Source organism: Rhamphochromis longiceps, linkage group LG16 (genome assembly GCF_057381845.1).
Source record: "Rhamphochromis longiceps isolate RC_006_pf linkage group LG16, R_longiceps_female_GT1.1, whole genome shotgun sequence".
Classification (NCBI taxonomy): domain Eukaryota; kingdom Metazoa; phylum Chordata; class Actinopteri; order Cichliformes; family Cichlidae; genus Rhamphochromis; species Rhamphochromis longiceps.
Genome location: NC_140572.1, coordinates 21591635 through 21612151, shown reverse-complemented (window position 1 = coordinate 21612151; position 20517 = coordinate 21591635). Strand labels below are relative to the sequence as shown.

General features: G+C 39.9%; 2 protein-coding genes across 3 annotated transcripts in view; both read left to right on the top strand.

Moving 5' to 3' along the window:
* Positions 1 to 15501, top strand: part of LOC146651069 (FERM and PDZ domain-containing protein 4-like) — a 37492-nt gene extending 21991 nt beyond the window's left edge. For both annotated transcript variants that reach the window (XM_085385323.1, XM_085385324.1), the window contains exons 3-17: positions 2149 to 2309; positions 2587 to 2689; positions 3355 to 3400; positions 4302 to 4406; positions 5324 to 5431; positions 5800 to 5931; positions 6380 to 6499; positions 6646 to 6782; positions 7094 to 7220; positions 7460 to 7549; positions 7658 to 7840; positions 8013 to 8145; positions 8232 to 9194; positions 11034 to 12239; positions 13781 to 15501. In XM_085385323.1, coding sequence (XP_085241449.1) covers positions 2149 to 2309; positions 2587 to 2689; positions 3355 to 3400; positions 4302 to 4406; positions 5324 to 5431; positions 5800 to 5931; positions 6380 to 6499; positions 6646 to 6782; positions 7094 to 7220; positions 7460 to 7549; positions 7658 to 7840; positions 8013 to 8145; positions 8232 to 9194; positions 11034 to 12239; positions 13781 to 15036 — 4870 coding nt within the window. In that variant the 3' untranslated portion in view covers positions 15037 to 15501. The remainder of the gene's footprint in view (positions 1 to 2148; positions 2310 to 2586; positions 2690 to 3354; positions 3401 to 4301; positions 4407 to 5323; positions 5432 to 5799; positions 5932 to 6379; positions 6500 to 6645; positions 6783 to 7093; positions 7221 to 7459; positions 7550 to 7657; positions 7841 to 8012; positions 8146 to 8231; positions 9195 to 11033; positions 12240 to 13780) is intronic.
* A 1508-nt stretch (positions 15502 to 17009) lies between these two features.
* On the top strand, positions 17010 to 20442 carry LOC146651068 (toll-like receptor 7). Its single transcript, XM_085384179.1, has 2 exons — positions 17010 to 17024; positions 17296 to 20442. Exons 1-2 carry the CDS (start codon positions 17010 to 17012, stop codon positions 20440 to 20442), a joined length of 3162 nt encoding a protein of 1053 aa, XP_085240305.1.
* The last annotated feature ends 75 nt before the right edge of the window (positions 20443 to 20517 follow it).

Genomic DNA, 20517 nt, shown 5'->3' with positions numbered 1-20517 from the left:
GAAGACTTGAAGCTGTAATTTCTTTTTTTTTTAAACAAACACGATAGTCTCCTAATTGCAAATACATGTATAATGGCCACAGCATAATATAGCACAGTCAATGTTAATTAGTATACAGTGCATACATACACAAATCATACAAAAATCTTGACCAACCGTGAATCAGTGTGCCATTGAGAATGATTTATAGAACCAGTTTATAGACTTTTATATTAGAATTACAACTTCATGTAGAAAAATATCCTCTATCTGAAATGTTGTGTAAAGGTACACGAAAGAATTCAATTCTAGTTTAGGACTAGGCTGCTACTACTAACAAACAAACAAACAAACAAACAAACAAAGAAAAACACAAAACCATTTTGGTTTTCTTTTGTTATCCGTTCAGCAGCTGAATTTCACCCTAATGGAACATCACATGTTAATTAGCCTGGGAAGAAGCGGCTGAATCCTCCACTTCCAAAATATCAGTTGACAGTCATTTAACATCTTTGAACTTGTCAGCAACTTGCTGTTGCTGCCTTTTCATTGCATTGGGAATGCAACTGACAGATCTCACTGTGTCTTTGTGCCGTGAAAGATTAATTGTTAGTATTTACTGGTGAACAGTACATGTGTCAAGAATAACTGTGAATTACACACTGTCTGCCCACAGCTTTAATTAACCAACATTGTTGGCACCATATGGAGTTGCTGCCGCTGCTGCTTTTGCAGCCAGGGAGAGCAGAGAAACACTGTAAAAAAAATTTAAAAAAATCTGATCACAGAATATGTGAAACGTACATGCTGGCTTTTCACATCTTTTGAGTTCAAAAAGCTAATATAACGATGATTCTCTTACAAAGATTGAGAAAATTCATTTTACCATGGTAACTGAAGCAAAACGTTTGATAAGGTTAGAGTCTTGATTCGCAGCCAGCTATCAATGGTAGCAATATGAGTAAATCTTAAAAATGAAACTGTTTTACTGTGCGCCTGTCATCTACAACAAAAGTTTATTGCTCTAAAATGGTAAGGTACTGCATCTATGTAGCTAATCAAACACCATTTCTCATGCTGAGCAGGTTCACAGCCTACATGTATTCTGAATTAAGCTTTTTTGGATGCACTGCAGAGCTACAGCAAACTATTTCGTATAATATTTTACTGTAACAACCCCTGTGAATAATGAAAGCAGGCTAGATTAATCACCTCAGCACTCTCGATCATGGTGGCCCATTAGCTAAACCCTAACAATGTTCTCAGCCACACAGACCATAGAAACCGCGTTCACAACGTGCATCCACAACAGTATAGATCTAAACATCATGACATCATAAGAATAAATTCATGTTTAAGCCTAAACCCTTTAAATTTGCATGAGTCTTTGCAGGTAATAAACGTACTGGCTGCTACAGTATTTCATGCTCGAGAGAGGTAATGCAACATAATTCTGCCAGACGTGTAAGTCCCCACTTATGCAAAAGAATGAGACTCTACGTAAGACCTAATATTTTGTTCTTCGAATGCATCAATATTTACATTGTCCGACTGTATCACAAAGGATGGAACATTGCTGTAAGAAAAAAATGCAATGTCTGGAGGAAAATTCACTGACATGGCACTCTATATTATAACTGTCCTGGATCTTTATTAGTCTGGCAAGGAAACACATGCCTATTATTTAACACATTTAACACAACGGTGTGAGAAGTACAGATTCTTTGTGAGGCATTACAATGTGAGAATACAAACATTGGAGCCTGATTAGCATCGCCCACACGCTCTATTTCTGCAGCATTGTACACGTTCGTTATTCTGAAACAATATGTGGCATTTTGTTTTTAAACATTGTGGGTATTTGGAAGAAATTACAGTTTTGTATACAGTGCAGTTGATGTCTGTCCTCCCATTTTAATTTTTCAATAGCTATCTCTTGTAAGAGCTGTCATTGTTTCTCAGAGGACATTCATTTTAGTGGTTATATTAAGCATTTAACAATTAGAGACGCTGCTATTAATCTACTGGCTTATTTTTATGGTCTGTAAATTGCATTTATTTATTTTTATAAAAATGTCAAGATTACTAATAACCAGCAAAGGTTATTTAGGATCAATCAAAACCACCCTGCCCTGACAAAAACAGTTAATATCCTTTTTATCCCCGCAGCCACGTCTCCCAGAGCAACTCCCTGGAGGAAGTTCGTCTGGACGGAGACAAGTTTGTTCCGCCAGCGCCCCGGAAGGTGGAGATGAGGCGAGACCCAGTGCTTGGCTTTGGATTCGTAGCAGGCAGTGAGAAACCTGTGGTGGTTCGCTCAGTCACGCCAGGTAGCACAATCCAGCTACACAGTGGACTCTACCACAACACAGTGACTCATTCAATCCATGACTGTTACTATATCAACACGAGATGAAAGCCTCCTAAAATGTGGCTAAGAGGAAAACCCAGTGAGACTGTAGTTTACGTCGATAATTCATTGATTTGAACAGTCCTCAATGAGAAAGCATTCATTAGAGCTTTGAGGCCCAAGACAGGAAAAAAAAAAAAAAGGTAGGACCGTGCAAAGTTTGGACCATTAAGTCTTTTTTTGGTGTGTTTTGGCAGGGGGTCCATCAGAAGGCAAACTGATCCCAGGGGACGAGATCATCATGATTAATGATGAGGCAGTCAGTTCAGCACCCAGAGAGAGGGTTATCGACCTTGTCAGGTAATACAGCACTCTTAATTAACTTTAATAAAAACACCCAAACATCCAAAGATTTAATACTTTTTGTACAAAATGACATATTGTAGTTCATTGCACTGTCTTTACTTAAAATTTCTGCTCTAAAATATATAAAACAGTTTACTGCCTATGGAGATACTGTTGATAACGGCAAAAAACATAAAGCACTCTAAGCATACCATCACTGTATTTCTTTATCTTATTCTGATATGCTCAAAAATCAAATATCATAGCTGGATAGATAAAGCAATATAACATTACTCTAGCCACCTGCTTCATTTAGCTGTATGCTGGTGTTGTTGTTTCTTCAAGCGTCTCATTAGATTAATTTCATTCACACAGCTGAGAAGCTGGCACTGAGCCTTTGGTCCTTGCGTGACCTGTGCTGCAGTCTGTAAACAGTACATTAGTACAGGGAAAAGTGCCCATGTGGCCACTCCTCTACAGCTCCCGTGGCCTTGAATAGGCTTCTTCTCTGCAGCAAAGCTCAGCACAATGGTGCCAAGACAGGACTGCCAGGTGCACCACTTTGAAACTGTGTTCGTTCTGCTCTTTTCTGACTGTATTAATTGTGTTGTTCATAAAAAACTTCTAAATTTATTGAAACTTAACCTTTCATTATTTTTTTTGTTGCTTTTATCCCGCAGGAGCTGCAAGGAGTCCATATTGCTAACTGTTGTTCAGCCGTACCCAGTAAGTTTCCCTGTCCTCCTTATGAATGAAATCCGATACATTCCACTTGGCTATATGTGCATTTGGAGGTGATTATTTTGTTGACTCTGTGCAAACAAGCCATTAATCATGCCATATGTTAGTTCTGGCACAGCATCGGTAATGCCTGGGCTAAGTGTTAGAGCCCAGTGAACTCACGGGGAGTCTGATTGCTGCAATCTTTCCAAGTTTTCTCGTGTTGTAGTGTTAGATCCTCACAGAACCTCATGTGAACCTGCCACTCCAGCATTTACTAGAGTCACAGAGCACCAGATGGCGGTGAACACACAGTGCCAGGAGCATATATTCAGCCTTTGTTTACAGTTCACATAATAATTCAGTGGGAATGGATTTATGCTTGGATTCCCTCCAAAAATAGACCAAACCGTCAGTGCATGTTCACAACAAGGGAAAGGAAAAATCAAAATATAAACTGTATTTTGACACAAGACCTGTGCTATGTCTTGTGTGGTAGAAAACTGTATACAATGAAACAGTAATCGTAATGTTTATTATAGTTCAGATTTCATCCAGTCATCATGCATTTTGTTTATGCACTTTGCTCAGTCCTGAACACGACAAGCCTTTAGGAACAGCAAGGATTGCGGCTGCAGAAAAGCAGTGTACAATACTTTGAGGACCGAGCTCTTATAATCCTGTCTGTAATTACTTCTGTTTACCAGGGGTTTCTTTGCAGGCTCAATGACATGAGGGTGTCCTCTCTCTTATCCCTTTGCACAGTGCCACCTTAATTGCATCATCAAAGAGAGAGTAATAGGAGGGTGTCATGTTTCAAGAAGGAAGCATGCCCTTGAATTTTGTGAAGTGAAAAAAACCACACACATTTTAATGCCTGTTTTTCCACCTTCTTTTCCTCTAAAAGTCACCCAAATCGGCATTCATCAGCGCAGCCAAAAAGGCCAAGTTAAAGACTAATCCTGTTAAAGTCCGATTTGCTGAAGAGGTCATCATCAATGGACAGGTCCCAGTAAGTCACATTGAACACTAATTCATATGTTACACATTGGCGCTTTGAATAGAAGATGGGAGAAGCAGACTTGAATTCTTAAGGCTGGAAGGTTTTTTTTTTTAGAGATATTAGAAATCCCAAACCGTAAAATGAAATTCTTTATGACTGAAAGACAGAACATTGACAAAAAAGGGGAAACACTGTTGGGTTAGGGTTAGGTAAAGTAAAATGTCAGTATTATTCTGACTCTAAATGCCAGAACTCTGTTGGCTTAAAAATGTTATAGAAGAGAAAATTAAATGTAAACAAACATCATTAGTCACATATTTGTTACAACAGCTGGCACACCATTTTGAAATAAAAAAAACAAAAAAGTATTAGGGTGACTGTCATGCATATGCTTGTGAGTGACATTTAGCTGTAAATAAGAAGCTCTACCTTAAAAAACAATCTCACCAACTTACAAGTTACCTCCTTCTTGCTTTAAATATTCAAAAACTACAATGTAAAACTGATACATTTTTTAAAGAGCGTTATGTTACACTTCATTTCTTTGTTAGGAAATATTCACCTCCTGAAGTCTTTGTACTATTGCGAGATGAACAGCGAGCTATAGAAGTAGGTGGAAGAAGTTGTGTTAGCATTGCACAGAGCCAGGTTTACTTTTACCACATTTAGTCTTTACATAAAGCTAAGTCAACTGTCTCCTGGCAGTACATTCATTCTATACAGTGGTGTGAATCTCTTTTTATCACCTCATAAAAGTATGTTTCTCAAAATGTTTTATCTTTTCTTTGATTTCCTTGAGTGTGTCTTCCAGTTAAAAATTTCCCACCCAACCCCAGCTAATGCACCACAGTGGATTATCAAATTAGCTAACTTTCACTTAGAAAAAGTCAAATCTGTTAATCACGTATGTTATATTATATCCTCAGGAAACTGTGAAGGACAACTCCCTTCTTTTCATGCCAAATGTTCTGAAGGTGTACCTGGAAAACGGGCAAACTAAATCATTTAAATTTGACAGCACCACATCCATTAAGGTAGGTGGTGGAAGAGCGCCCCTTCACTATGAAATGCTGTTGCGTAACCTTAAGTGATGTTCATTTTAAATATTGAATGTACATTATAAAGTGGAAAATCCTCTCTTCAGCACAGCCTTCAAAACCTTTCAAGTGAAAATATGATTCCAAGCAGAAAATGTATTTTAATTAGCTATTTTTCCTTTTTCCCCAAATTATTTTTCTTCTACTTCAGTTAAAAATTCTGATTGTTCAATAACACTCATGTTTTTTGCATAAGCTAAGCTGTGAAAATGATCTATAGCTATGACACTGAGCTGCGCATGAGAAAGCTGCTGCATCTGCACAGTTTGCTTGTTGTATTAACCATGACATTGTTTATATGACAGGACGTCATTTTGACCCTGCAAGAAAAGCTATCTATTAAGAGCATCGAGCACTTCTCTCTGATGCTCGAGCAGAGAGCTGAGGGATCTGCCAGCAAACTCATGCTCCTGCATGAGCAGGAGATGCTAACTCAGGTGAGACGGGTGCCATTAAACAGAGCGTCAGTACACAGTCCAAAGTGTATCTCTTTTATAAGTTAAAAATAAAGATGATAAAACAATCCTAGAAAAGAAATTGCAACACTTATATTTGTATTGATTTAACAAAATGTGTTCATTTGGTCAACTTCATAGTCTTTACACCAAACTAAGCTAAACATCTCCTGGCTCCACTTAAATATTTTACGTATAGCTATCAGAATGTTTTTGACCAAAGTCTTTGACAAAGACATATTTAACTTTTTCAAAAATGTTAAACTATTAATTAAATGACTGTAAATGTTACATAGTACCCTATTGTATTTTATTTTTTGCATGTAATGGATTTTTTCACATGTACTTATCTGAAAGTACAACAATGTACTTGGGGAAATAAGCACTTAATGACTAATAGGACCTTCCTTATCTTTGACTTGTCCTCTAGGTGACGCAGAGGCCAGGGTCCCACAAAATGAAGTGCTTTTTTCGGATCACTTTTGTCCCAAAGGATCCCGTAGACCTGCTTAGAAGAGATGCAGTAGCATTTGAGTACCTATATGTTCAGGTAAATATCAGGAGATACACATAATACATAATAATTAGATTGAATTAAACATTATTTATGTTATTTTAGACAATATTAGGGCCTTGTTTAAGCATGACGACAATTGTGACTGAAGTGTAACCTCTCCCTGTCTGTGTCTTCTCCAGAGCTGTAATGATGTGGTATTAGAGAGATTTGGGTCAGAGCTGAAATACGACATGGCTCTCCGTCTGGCTGCTCTGCAGATGTATATACTAACCATCAATACCAAACAGTCCCAGAAAGTTTCCCTGAAGTATATTGAGTAAGTAGATTGGGTTTTACATATGTTTTACTACATGTCATCTAATTGAAAGCCTATTTTGCTTCTACCAGCTGTAAATCACACTTAAACTTAAGCCCACTCAAACAATAAAATGATATAATGACCTCACAAGCACTGCTGCAACATCAAAAGATACATCTCTGGTTAGATGATCATTTTGACTGCACCCTATCCATAAACTCCCGCACCGCCTCTGGGTAAATCAGTCACAGGAAAAGAATGATTAATTGACTGTTTGTCGTAGTGGATGAGTGACCTTTTTTTTCATTTTTGTTTTTGCGCATCTGCAGGAAGGAGTGGGGTCTGGCGCTGTTCCTGCCTCCCGCAGTGCTGTCTAGCATGAAAGAAAAAAACATCAAAAAAGCTCTCACTCACATCCTCAAGACCAACCAAAACCTGGTGCCGCCTGGTAAAAAGGTAGACTGTGCTTCTGCTTTCCTCTTTTTGTCTATTCTCTGCAAGTGTATGGCTATTCATCTTCCTCTTTTCCTTGCACCAGATCTGACTCTTGGCTTCCACCTAGTGGAGTATTAAATACTTGAAATAAATCATTCGGGGCTGTTGTGTAGATCAGACTGTGTTGCACTTTTTTTAACCTAACTAATTTAAGCATTTTCAGCTTGTGCCTTATACTATTTATTTTTTACTCCATTCAGCTAACTGCTTTGCAAGCAAAGGTCCACTATCTAAAGTATCTCAGTGATTTGAGGCTTTATGGAGGACGCGTCTTTAAATCAACACTAGTCGTGAGTAAAACTTTCTTGTCACCTCTCACTGGTTTCACCCTGTTCCACATTGTGCTAATTTACATAACGGCAGTGGTAGTTACGGTGCCTCCTTCTTCCTCTTTACAGCAAGGCGAGAAGCACACAGAAGTAACTTTGCTGGTGGGGCCGAAATATGGCATCAGTCATGTGATTAACACCAAAACCAACTTGGTGGCTCTTCTGGCAGACTTTAGTCATGTCAACCGCATTGAGATGTACACAGAAGATGAAAACAGGGTTCGAGTGGAACTACATGTTCTGGATGTAAAGGTTAACAAAATTTCTGCCTCTTTAAAAGGAGAACAATATGTTGTTTCACAAATACTTTCTGCTTTAACCCTAACAACAGCAAGCCTGCTCTGCAGTCATTATAATCTAATTTTACCACCAACTAGTGCCATTTATTTTGTTCCCTTTGTCTGATTGTGTGCATCTTTCACAGCCCATCACTCTCCTAATGGAGTCTGTTGACGCAATGAATCTGGCCTGTTTGACTGCTGGCTACTACAGATTGCTGGTGGACTCTCGACGCTCCATCTTCAACGTGGCCAAAAACACCGACAGCATGGAAACAAGTATGCCTAAAACTGATCGCAAGATGACTCATCAGAATTGGGTGTTTTTATATAGACTTGTATCAAGTCTTGCTTCCTCTTTGCAGGTCACGCCACGAGAGCAAAGCAGAACTACCAACCCATTGAGTGTACATATAGTACACCCCACAAAGGAGGCGAGGACAGAAACAACCAGAGATGCAGCCAAGAATATTCTGACCAAGAGTGCGATTACCTCGATCGTGGCAGATGTGAAGGCCAGCCAGTCTACATAACTGAGATCCACCAACCCCAGCACTCAATTCACCATGCAGAGAGAGTGGAGTGCTGCAGAGTCTCATGTTCCCAAACATATATGAATGTCCCAAGACCCAAACCCCAAGACTCCTCCAGAAGTGCAAAGGTGTCCTTCATTTTTGGAGACCCACCCTTGGACAGCGTAAACCCCCAAAATCTGGGCTACCAGAGACTGATGGATGAAGGCCCAGAGATTTTAGACAATCACAGCCCCATGTACAGACGTCTCGAGGATGACTATAGGATGATAGAGGATGGGTATCAGTACTCTACCAAAATCTTTGGTCCTACTGAGTGCATCGAGGAGCCACTGCTGCATGATATCTGCTACGCTGAGACAACAGATGACGCAGAGGACGAGGATGACATCAGCTGTGAGGAAGACATGGTGATGAGTGACATTGACAAGCCTACGTTGCTCTCGCTCTCAGGGTCCAGCGATGACATCATTGACTTGACCTCCCTCCCTCCCCCACCGGAGGGTAATGACGAGGAGGACAATGACGTACTGCTGCACTCTCTTAACATGGCCATTGCTGCTCCTCCTCCTGGTTTCAGGGACAGCTCTGATGAGGAGGAGCAGCAGGGGGCTGGGATAAGGGCCCACGGGGCCTGCAATGATATCCCAGTGTCCCTCATAGATTCAGTACCCACCCATGGAGCAGAGGGGCCCGGGAAGCCACTGGATGATGCAGTGGTATCCACCTTACAGGCACTCGAAGCCCTCGCTGCATCTGAGGAACAGAGTCCAGCACAGTCAGAGAGTAGCACAGGTTCTCCTTATACTATTGTAACATTCATCCATTAACATTACACATGTTCCAGCCATTCATTTTGATTTGTTGGTCTTTTTTTTTTTTTCAATAAAGCCCATTTTGTTCTATGTTTCCATTTGTGAGTATTTCTTCATTCATTTGAGAGAGAGAAAAGACATTTGTGTTCATTATTGTGTCAGTTTGAGATTCATTCCTGTTTTGTGGACCCATTTGTTTTCACAACTGCACAGTACACAGCGTGAAAGCTTTGTTGGTTATTAGAAATAACAGAAAATAGATCATCTTAAATAGCCGTCTATAGACGTCACCAAAATTATTGGTACCCTCAAATGTAAAGACGATTTTTTTTTAATCAGTCGAGATTGGCAAATATATCTATTTAAGTTAGCAGTTTCTTTTTTTGGCAGGAACTTTTTGCAGCCTTAACACTTCTCAGCAGTTAGTTTCGATTTCTGTTCCTGTTCTCTTAGGTTTCACAGGTGCTTTCCTTCAGTTGTTTATTTTATCTGTGGATGTTCAATCAGCTTACCATCAGGACTCTCAGCAGGCCGCTTTAGAACAACCTAATATTTCATTCTCTTTTATGTTTTACTTTTAGATGCATGTTTTTGAGCCATTATGCCTTCGAAAAGCCATGACCTGGGACTGAGACAGAGCTCTCTGATACTGCTACAGCTAATGTTTTGCTCCTAAAAGCCTCAATAATCTGCTTTTTTAAATTAGTGTCAACATAACCTGTCATGGTAGATGTAACAAAGCAGCCTCATATCAAATGTCTGCACTGGACCCTTTCCCATACCTCACAATGATGATGGTGCTTTTTTTTCTTTTAAAGCCTCATCTTTTCTTTTGTGAAAGCTGTAATTTACTTCCATTTGTCTAAAGGAAATCCCCTCGGAAACAGTATGACTCGGCATCACTTAGAAGCGTTTTAGCAAGTTCCATGTATTTAAGTTTCTCTTTCAGAAATGGGGCTTTCCTGGGTATTCTTCCGTGATCCCCCACTTTCAGTTAGAAAATCATTTACATTTGACCAGATACCATTTTACCTGGAAGACAGCTTGTGTGTATGTTAAGTTTTCTGTGGTTTCTCACCCACCATACAGACTACTCCTTCTGTTGAGTCGGTTTTCCACCTGCTGCCTGGTTCAGGGTGATTGGCTACAGTCCCATAGATCTTAAAGTTATTAATAATAATTCCAGCATGACATTAACCTGCTTGGAAACAGTCTGGTAGTCATTGCCTATACTGACACAGTTATTCGTGTCTCATCTGACCATTTTCAAAAGTGCTATAAAGCATCAAACTCTGAAAACACGTATATGCTTACAATATAAATATATTGCAGAATTCCAACAATTTAAATTTTTAAGGGGTATCAATAATTTTGTCATTTTTAAAAAATATTTTTAGAATTGTAAAAAAGCATTTTTCACATGACAAAAAAAATACATGCAGATGTGTATATTTTTATAATTCCAGTGCTGTTTTGGGATTAACTCATGTCTTTATTGTTTGAATGACTGATTGATTGACTGATGTGTGATTGATTGAATTGATTTATTTATTTTTTAATTTACTTTCTTACTTAGTTTTTAATTAGATGCATAATCAACACTTGAATATTTTAAAGACTCTTATGTGGAATGTTGTTGTGTAATGATTTATATTTATTACTAAATGTGTTATTCCCGAGTTAACATTAGCTATCATTTACACGGTAATTTACACTATCATCCGTATAATTATTTGTTACTCTCTTGCAGGCTTGTGATATATTCCATTTGCCTCAAATGAATTTCTTAATGAGGTTTTTGTCTTTCTTTTGTACACAGGTGTAGAAATATCGAGAGCATTTAGTCCGGATTCTTCTGATTCTGGCAATGAGACCAACTCCTCAGAGATGACAGAGAGCTCTGAGCTGGCCACTGCTCAGAGACACTCAGAGAACCACCTGAGAATGCATGTAGCCATGGCAGAAGGATACCACGCCATGAGTGAGGAAAAGACAGAGGTGAGTGCGCCCAGTGATGGTGGAGCAGGAGCTATGCAGTACAAACCCCAGGAGCAACAGGAGGAGGAGGCCAAATCCTCCTCTGTCACCTCCTCACAGATATTTCACTCGAATGGCGGCGAGATGGAGCCAGAGACAATGGAAATAAAATCCGTGAGTGAATACTTCACTAAGATGCACATTGGCTCTCTAATGAGCAGGCAGAGAGGAAAACAGAGAGAGACTGAGAGCAGAATCCAGGGAGAGTCCTGCGATTCTGACAAATCAAACACGGCTTCTCAAGACTCAGCGAAGGAGGAGCTCCCTCATCTTGTTGGGAAATATAACGCTTTCACTGTGAGAGATTCCTATTACATGAACCAACTTGATCTGGGGCGAACTCATTTTAAAGACAGGCATCAAAAATGGCACCAGAGAGTGCCTGGAAACAAAATGGCTGAGAATCTCGCTCCAGAATGTGTGAGTGACTCACAGGCTTCCCACGCAGACAGGTTGACAGCAAAGGGAGAGAAGCAGGACTTAGATGAAAGAAGCCAACAGTTAAATGCCCATCTCATCTCCCCATCCAAAGGGCCCGTCCCTGCACAGGGCGACGCTGCTTCACAGGATAATGAGCGGCAGCAAACGAAGCTTCCACAGTCGGAGCCAGATGTCTCACGGTTATATGAATACCACGTGAGCAAGCGCATGTCATCAATTCAAAGCGAAGGCATTCATTCTCTCCAAAGCTCGCAGTGTTCCTCAATAGATGCAGGCTGTAGCACAGGGAGCAGCAGCTGTGTCACCCCTATGGACTCTCCCCTTTGTGCCACAGACAATATGCATGTACTGTCCGAATCTTCGCTCAAGGGGCTGAGTTATGTCACTGCGGAGGAGAAGGCTTATGGGGCCCACGGGCAAGGGAAAGTCAGCCACCCCATGGACCCCACCCTGCTGAGGAAGATCCATGCAGCTACCAGTGCTGAGCCTGGGTTTGGAATTACACGGGACAGCAGTCACAGAATGCCCAAGATAAAAGAAACCACAGGTAAACTTAAACAGGAGGGTGAACCTCTAATCTGTAACCTGGTAAGATCAACATTTAAGACAGTTCATCAAAACAGGCAAATCTAAGGTTGAGAATTTGTTTGAAATCCTCAGGTTACACAAATTACCAAAATAACAAACAAAACTTTGCCTGACTTACTTTCAAGGCAGATGCCTATAGATAGATTTTGCTTTTGTGTCAATGATATCTTTTTCTACCCCTCATCTGTATAACCAGAAGGGAATCAAATTTTGCTTATAACACACACAGCACTAAGAGATTGCAATATATAAATGTAACAAGAAGCAGTCTTACCAGTGTCTGACAATACAGGACTTCTGGGTCACTGCAGGTTTTTAATAACTTTCCCCTAACATATTTGACAAAATAGTTCGCCTTTTACTGTGATGACACTCTTTGACTCTGCATATCCGCTCAACTGTGATGACAGTCTGCTTCATGTGCTGCAGTCATTGCTGAAATTATGGAGTCAGAACAAACTTGGGTGTCTTGACACCAAATTTCTGTGGGCATCTTTTCGGCAGTATTCACGTCAGTCCACTGGACAACACACATGCTGACATTGATGTAATTGTGATATTCCATAACAGCCCAAGATATCAGTCAGGATGATCTATTAAAAACTAAACTGGATAGTCCATAGGCCTTTAAAGGCTTTCCATGGAAATACATATGAGATTTTACAGTATTTTTTAATACAAACACTGATATCTGTGAACTGCTTGGTGTTATATGCACTTGCTGATTTTAATTTTCCTTTTAGACATTTATTATGGCTATGAGAACAACACACATAATCTATTTTGCCTGTACTTTGGACTGCAACATATAAAGATGTTTCAAAATTTAGGAAATTTGACAATCAGATCAATAAGCATAGCTACATACAAGCAGAGGATAAATATGTTGCTGTTTTTATGTGTTTGAAATTACTTGCCAATATACATTGCACTTTTTTCTTAAACGAACCACTCGACATATTGGGTATTAATCTTAATCGCATTCCGCTTGCAGTAATATTACAACTGATGCTACTCTTATATCTGTTGCTTCACATCGCTTTGTTGGCTTAGCTTACCGTAAAGATCGGAGACAAGGAGAAAGTATGAATACATCTATAAGTTATTGTCCTAAATGTTACCTCTTGACTTTCTGCACTTTGTACAGCTTCATCAAACAAGAAACAAAGTATTAATGTAAGCTAAGTTTTTCATGATTGCTCATAAGTACATTTTGTTGCCTTTGGACTGAGCTTGGTGAGCCAATTTCCTTGTCTCCAAAGTCTTTTGCAATGCTAAGCTAACTAGCTGTTATGATATTCTCATATGGACTAGATTGATAATATGTCTCTATAACATTTTCCATCAGTTACACCAGGATTAAGAGATTCCTTCTTAATTGTGCACTATATGTCTTTTCTATCACTGGAACCAATAATACAGTGAGACTGAAGAACATTGTGTTAATGTTAAGGTAGATGCTTAACAGTTCTCTTTGTTTTCCTACTACCCCTAGTGTAGCTTGCACACAGCTGAAGAAGGCTGGGAAAGAGTCATCTTTAGCTCTCTGTAATGAGACCAGTACCACCACCACAATCATGTCACCTTCATCATTACAAAGTAGCACAGAGCCCAAACGGCTAACACAGGCCAGCCCTGAGCCTGACCCACACACCCTGGCTTTTCCCTCAAGCGGATCTTCATGTGACCCAACAACAGGCAGCCTCCGGAAGCTGCGAAGGGTTCGGATGCTCAGGAGGAGCTGGAGTACCTTAATGCCAGGTTCCAGGAGCTTAGAAGTACTGTTTGAAAAGACCAAAGCCATACTTACAGGGAAGAATGATAGTCAGAATTTACAGTTTCAAGATCCCCCAAAAGAGCAGATTACATTTTCTGCCAAAACCTTACCCACGAGCTTGTCCCAAGGTTCAGTTGCCTGTAATTCAACTGGTGAACAGCTGCTAAGAGGAGCCTCTCTGTTGATGCCCGAGCAAACAGCACCGAGGCTGGATACAGGTGCATGGAAGTGCCGTGGGCCGTTCAGTCACTGCTTCCTCAGGAGAAAGTCGAATACTCATGCCGGTGATGAAGGTGGAGAGATAACCTCACATGATCTGCACTTTGACAGCTCAGTTTCTTTTTATGGCAAGGAAAACACTATCTTGAGAAACTACAAAGCTGAATGGAGCAAAATGGCCTCATATATGAAGAACATGAGCCTCAAAGATCGGCTTGCTCACATTAACTCAATGAAAGGAAAAACCTACAGCCTTCACACGGGGTTCGCACTTGCACGGAAGGATGCCTTAGAGATGATTGGTGTGTTGCGTTCAAGTGTAGGCCAGCCTTCCAGAATTGCCATGCCTGAGGTCAGCGAGGCTGACATGGAAACATTCGCCCAGCTGCTTCTCATGCAGGCCAAAGTGCTGAGCAGCGCCTGCAGTCAGATGGCGGTGGAGTACAGTAGCCCAGAAGAGCTGCTGCTCACGCTGACGCACAGCTTCCACACTCTGTGCTGCCTAACACAAGCCTGCATGTCACTAGTAGAAGGCCTGAGCACCGACAGTGAACGGCGCGAGGTGGTAGCCAAGGTGGATGAGGTCGTCATGAACTACGTGTGTCTTCTGAAAGCTGCTGAGGCAGCTTCAGGAGGCTCCCCCGGTGACCAAAGTGTGAATGCATTGTCACATTATTCTGCCACCATGTCTGCTATTCTAAACACACTAACTCACTCACTGAACACACTGCTAAACAAAAAAACTGTTATTTTGTCTTGATTATTGATTTCAAAGCCATACATAAGAGACATGGGTTTAACAACCAATGTGAACTGCTGTGAAAAAAATTTAAAAAACTTGCCTTGTGTATACAGTATTTTATTATGTAAAGAAAATATATGATTATACGAATAATTAAAGTTTTAAATAGATTATATTAAGGCCTATATTAAAAAGCATATGACTCTCTTCTCAAATATATTATCTAATATTACTTCATAGGGATTATTTTCAGGATTTATTGGTTTTATTGACAGCTTAACATGTAGATTGACACAAACTTATTAGTATCTTGTTTATAACTTGTAAAAAAAAGTACACAGCTGAAGAAATGCATACACTATATAAAGCTCTAAACAAATCGCTGCACAGGACAAGAGATGATAAAGCTGAAGTAACGCGTACAATATTTTCATTTGCTTGAGTCACTTAATTTAATGAATACTTTACACATAAACACTGAGTACTTTCCTGTTATTTTTGTCAATGTCATTAAAGAAATTAAAACTTTTTAAAAAGTATGAACTGTTTTGTTGTCTGTTTCTGTTTCACTCTGCTCGCTCACAGTTTTGGTCATTACCAATCTCTCGGCTACAAAAGTTTGTTACTGAAGTTTCATTCAATAAAGCATCTTTATTTAGTTTCAAGTGTGTTCAATAATTAATTTTTTCTACTTTTCGCTCAAGCTTTAGTGGTGAAAGTGCTTTTTGCATTAAAGATGATGATGGCCTATTTCACTTACAGTACAGGGCTGGAAAGAATGTTTTTGCACAGCTTGAGAACGAGTCACTGTGCATTATGTGTATGCATCTGAGTAAAATGAAAAAGACAACAGCCAGCAGCTCAGTGAGGCTATAAGCATAAAGGTGCTTAAATGCCAACATAGTGAACTCCTGGTCAAAATTGACCTGATGATGCTCACTGATCACTTCGATTTAGGATGACATGCATGTTTATACTTGTTTTATGGCAAACAACCATCTAAACTTAAATTGCCAACCTAGTGAGCAATGAATTGAAAAAACATTAAACCAATCCATCTGTCCATCCATTGCTCAAACCATGTTCTAAACCACTTATCCAGCTCAGAGTGTTTACGCCAAACCATTTGAAATATACGGATATTTCCCAGGATACATGGAAATTTTAAAATGTTAGTTGTGCTTAAGGAAAATACAGATAATGATTGAAGTTGATCTCTGCTTCAAATGTTTAAAGCACTTCATCGGTAGTTCTCAAGACATTTTTCTATAAACCCAAATTTAACAAGAGGTATGCTGACCAACAGGAATACCTAGTATTGCTAGAATAGGTGTAGTAAATCACACCATTTCACTGTAAAGACAGACAGCTAAACAGTCTAGCTACTGTAAATCGGTAGGAACTGTACCTAAAACCACTGAACATATTTATTTATCTTAAATTTGGGTAGGTGAGACTGAATGTTAGTCATATAGTCACAGATAACAAAAAAAAAATATTCTGCTTGATGTTAAAATAACTTCACCACCATGTACAGTGGTAAAACCCAAACCACACCACAGGTTTCATTTTCCCCTAAAATTTAATGAGAAATGAAACTCTTCCTTTCACTGGTTTCAGTTGAATAATAACTTGTAACTCATCCAGCTGTGTTTTATAATACCATGGAATATCTGCCATACAACAAGAGTCAGAGTATTAAACTTGCTGTATCTTATTAAAGGCACCTCTTTACAGTAGCAATAGCATAAATGCACCAATAAGCCTTTTCACGATGTAGTAAAAGATGAAATATTTGGATGTTTGTGGTTTGTAAGAAAGTAGGAAGTGATGCCGGCTAATTCTACACACACTAGGCTAACACAGACACCTGTTACTTTCATCGACCACCTCAGGAATGTTTGTTAGTGTTATACTTCTTTCAGTACTCCATCGAACCAGACAAGACAAGTCAGAGCTGGACTCTTTTTTTTTGTTTTCTCACATAAACAATGTTTCTCCACCTGGTGAGTATGATTTTTATATACTCTATAGTATCAGAATTCATAAGCTGTCAAATGTAGTTTGGCTTAGAAGTGCTGTTAACTGTTGAGAAGTAGAAAATCAAATGCGAGAGAATGCTATTTCCTAATTGTACAGTAAAGTAAAGTATAATATGCTGGCCATGATTACTAAAGTTGCTGATTTTAGCGTCCCTTGTTATGATTTGCATTTATAATGTGCTGTTACAGTATTATTAGATTTCTACTAGCAAACCTTTCTCATGTTTCCGTGCAGATGTGTGTGGCACTGCTCACCCTGTGGTCTTGTCTCCCTATTTTGGCAACTGGCATCTATTACCCGAAAACTCTGCCATGTGATGTTAACGAGATCAACAATGGGAGTGAAGTGAAGGTGGACTGCACTGAGAGAAGCCTCAAAAAAATCCCCCATGGAATCCCGAGAGACACAACAAACCTGACGCTCACCATCAACCATATTCCGAGTTTAAACTCCACCTCCTTTTACGGTTTGGAGAACTTGACTGAGATTGACATGAGGTGCAACTGTGTGCCCATCAAAATCGGACCCAAGGACAAGATGTGCCTGAAGAGTGTGACAATTGAGGAAAATACTTTCAGCAGACTGAGCAATCTGCGAGCGCTGTATCTAGATGGCAATCAGCTCTACAGTATACCTAAAGGCCTGCCTTCAAATCTGATCCTTCTGAGCTTGGAAGTGAATCATATTTATTATCTTTCTAAAGCAAACCTCTCTGAGCTTAGAAATGTTGAGGTGCTTTACCTTGGTCAAAACTGCTATTTTCGTAACCCCTGCAATGATTCCTATGATATAGAAGACGATGCATTTTTACAGTTTAACAATTTAAAATTGCTATCTCTTAAATCAAATAACTTGTCTTTCATTCCACATCAGCTACCCACTACTCTGAAGGAGCTGTATCTCTATAACAATAACATTCAAGAAGTCACTGATGAAGACTTTAAAAATTTAACTAATCTTGAGATTCTAGACATTAGCGGAAACTGCCCCCGGTGTTACAACGCTCCTTTTCCATGTAGCCCATGTCCAAATAACGCACCATTGAAAATCAGCAAGACAGCTTTTAAAATGCTGACCAAACTAAAAACATTACGGCTGCATAGCAACTCCCTTACAAGTGTGCCTTCTGAATGGTTTGACACCACAACTGAGCTCAGAGTGCTGGACCTCTCATCAAACTTTTTAGCAAGGGAGCTAGAAATCACTGCTTTCCCCAAATTCCTGGGTAAACTAGAAGAACTTGACCTTTCATTCAACTACGAGCTTCAGAAGTACCCTCAAACGCTAAGACTGAGTTGCAGTTTCTCCTCTCTGAAGTCTCTCAAAATTTTCAGAATGAAAGGTTATGTGTTTCAGCAGTTAACTACAGAGAGTATCGCTCATTTAAAACCTCTACCGAACCTGGAGGTTGTAGATTTGGGTACAAACTTCATTAAAATGACAAAGCTTAGTATTCTGATGGAATTGAAAAGCTTTAAAATAATCAGCCTGTCTGACAACAAAATATCGTCTCCCTCTGATGGCCAAATTGAACTTGGTTTGTCCGGAGGAGAAACCTCGGACTGGTCTCCGATGTCTTCCGCTGCTGAGTACCAAAACAAAGACGTGAGAGAGATTCATTATTTCAGATATGATGAGTATGCACGAAGCTGCAAATACAAGGACAAGGAACTTGGAGTTATTACATCCTTCGTCAAAAAAGAATGCAGTCAGTTTGGCAAAACCCTGGACGTCAGCAGAAACAATATATTCTTCCTGCATTCACGATTTTTAAACCTTACAGAGCTAAGATGCCTCAATCTGTCTGGAAATGCAATGAGTCAAAGTCTGAATGGTTCTGAATTTACTTACCTGGCTAATTTACAATATCTGGACTTCTCATGGAACCGTTTGGACCTGCTATACTCTACCGCGTTCCAAGAGCTGAAAAATCTGGTCATCTTGGATATAAGTAACAACAACCACTATTTTGAATCAGAAGGTCTGACTCACATGCTTAATTTCACTAGGCATTTAAAAAACCTCAAGGTACTCCTGATGAATCACAACAAGATCTCTACTTCCACTAACACAGAGCTGGAGAGTCAATCCCTAGAAAGGTTAGAGTTCAGAGATAACCGGTTAGATGTACTGTGGCGAGATGGGAACACCAGATATGTCAACTATTTTAAGAATTTAGTTAATCTGACTGTCCTTGACATCTCTCATAACAACCTCCCTTTTATCCCATCGGACGTATTCAGTGGTCTACCAGAGAAGCTATCTGAGCTGTATATCAAAAATAACAAACTAAAATCCTTTAACTGGAAGAAACTGCAACTTCTACACTCATTGCGAGTCTTGGATCTCAGTGGAAACAGCTTGACTACTGTTCCAGATGTGTTATCAAACTGCACCACATCTCTTGAGAAACTAATTTTACACAAAAACCAAATCCTAAAGCTTACACCAGATTTCCTCAAGGGTGCCTACCACTTGAAATATCTAGACCTGAGTTCTAATCACATCCAGTACATTGAAAAATCCAGCCTTCCAGATGATGTTCTTAATCATATGGACATGTTACTTCTGCACCAAAACAGATTCTTGTGCACTTGCAATGCCACCTGGTTTGTCACATGGCTCAACAGGACTACAGTAACCATACCTAGATTGGGCACGGATGTTACCTGCGTTGCCCCAGGGGCACAAAGAGGTCGTCCAGTCATCTCAGTGGACCTTTTGGCCTGCCAGCACCACTACCTGTCAATCATCCTCTCCACCCTAATGACTTCCCTCGTCCTCATCTTGGTCACGCTGTCCATCTCCAGCCATCTCTTCATGTGGGATGTCTGGTACATCTACCATTTCTGCAGGGCCAAGCTCAAAGGCTACCGCCGCCTGTATTCCCAGAGCGCTGTTTACGATGCCTTTGTGATCTATGATAAGGAGGATCCAGCAGTATCAGAGTGGGTGACGAAGGAAATGTGCGCTCATCTTGAGGAGTGTGGAGACCGCCGACTGACGCTTTGTCTTGAGGACCGGGATTGGATGCCCGGATGCCCCCTGATTGACAACCTCTCTCAAAGCATCCACAGGAGCAAGAGGACTGTGTTTATTCTCACCAAAAAATACATCAAAGGGGGAAACTTCAAGACGGCGTTCTACATGGCTCACCAAAGGCTAATGGATGAAAAAAATGATGTTATAGTGCTTATATTCTTAGAGAAAGTGCCCTGCAATTCAAAGTACTTGAGATTACGAAAGAGGCTGTATAAGAGGTCTGTGCTAGAGTGGCCAACAAATCCTCAAGCCCAGCCATACTTTTGGTTCAGCCTGAGGAGTGTATTAGCAACCGAAGGTCACAAACAATACAACAATCTCTTCAAAGAGACACTGTAAAGAGAACAATATGCTGGAAAAATGCAGTTTCTTCTCTCTAGATTGCTTTAAATGTACTCCTGTATATGAATTATT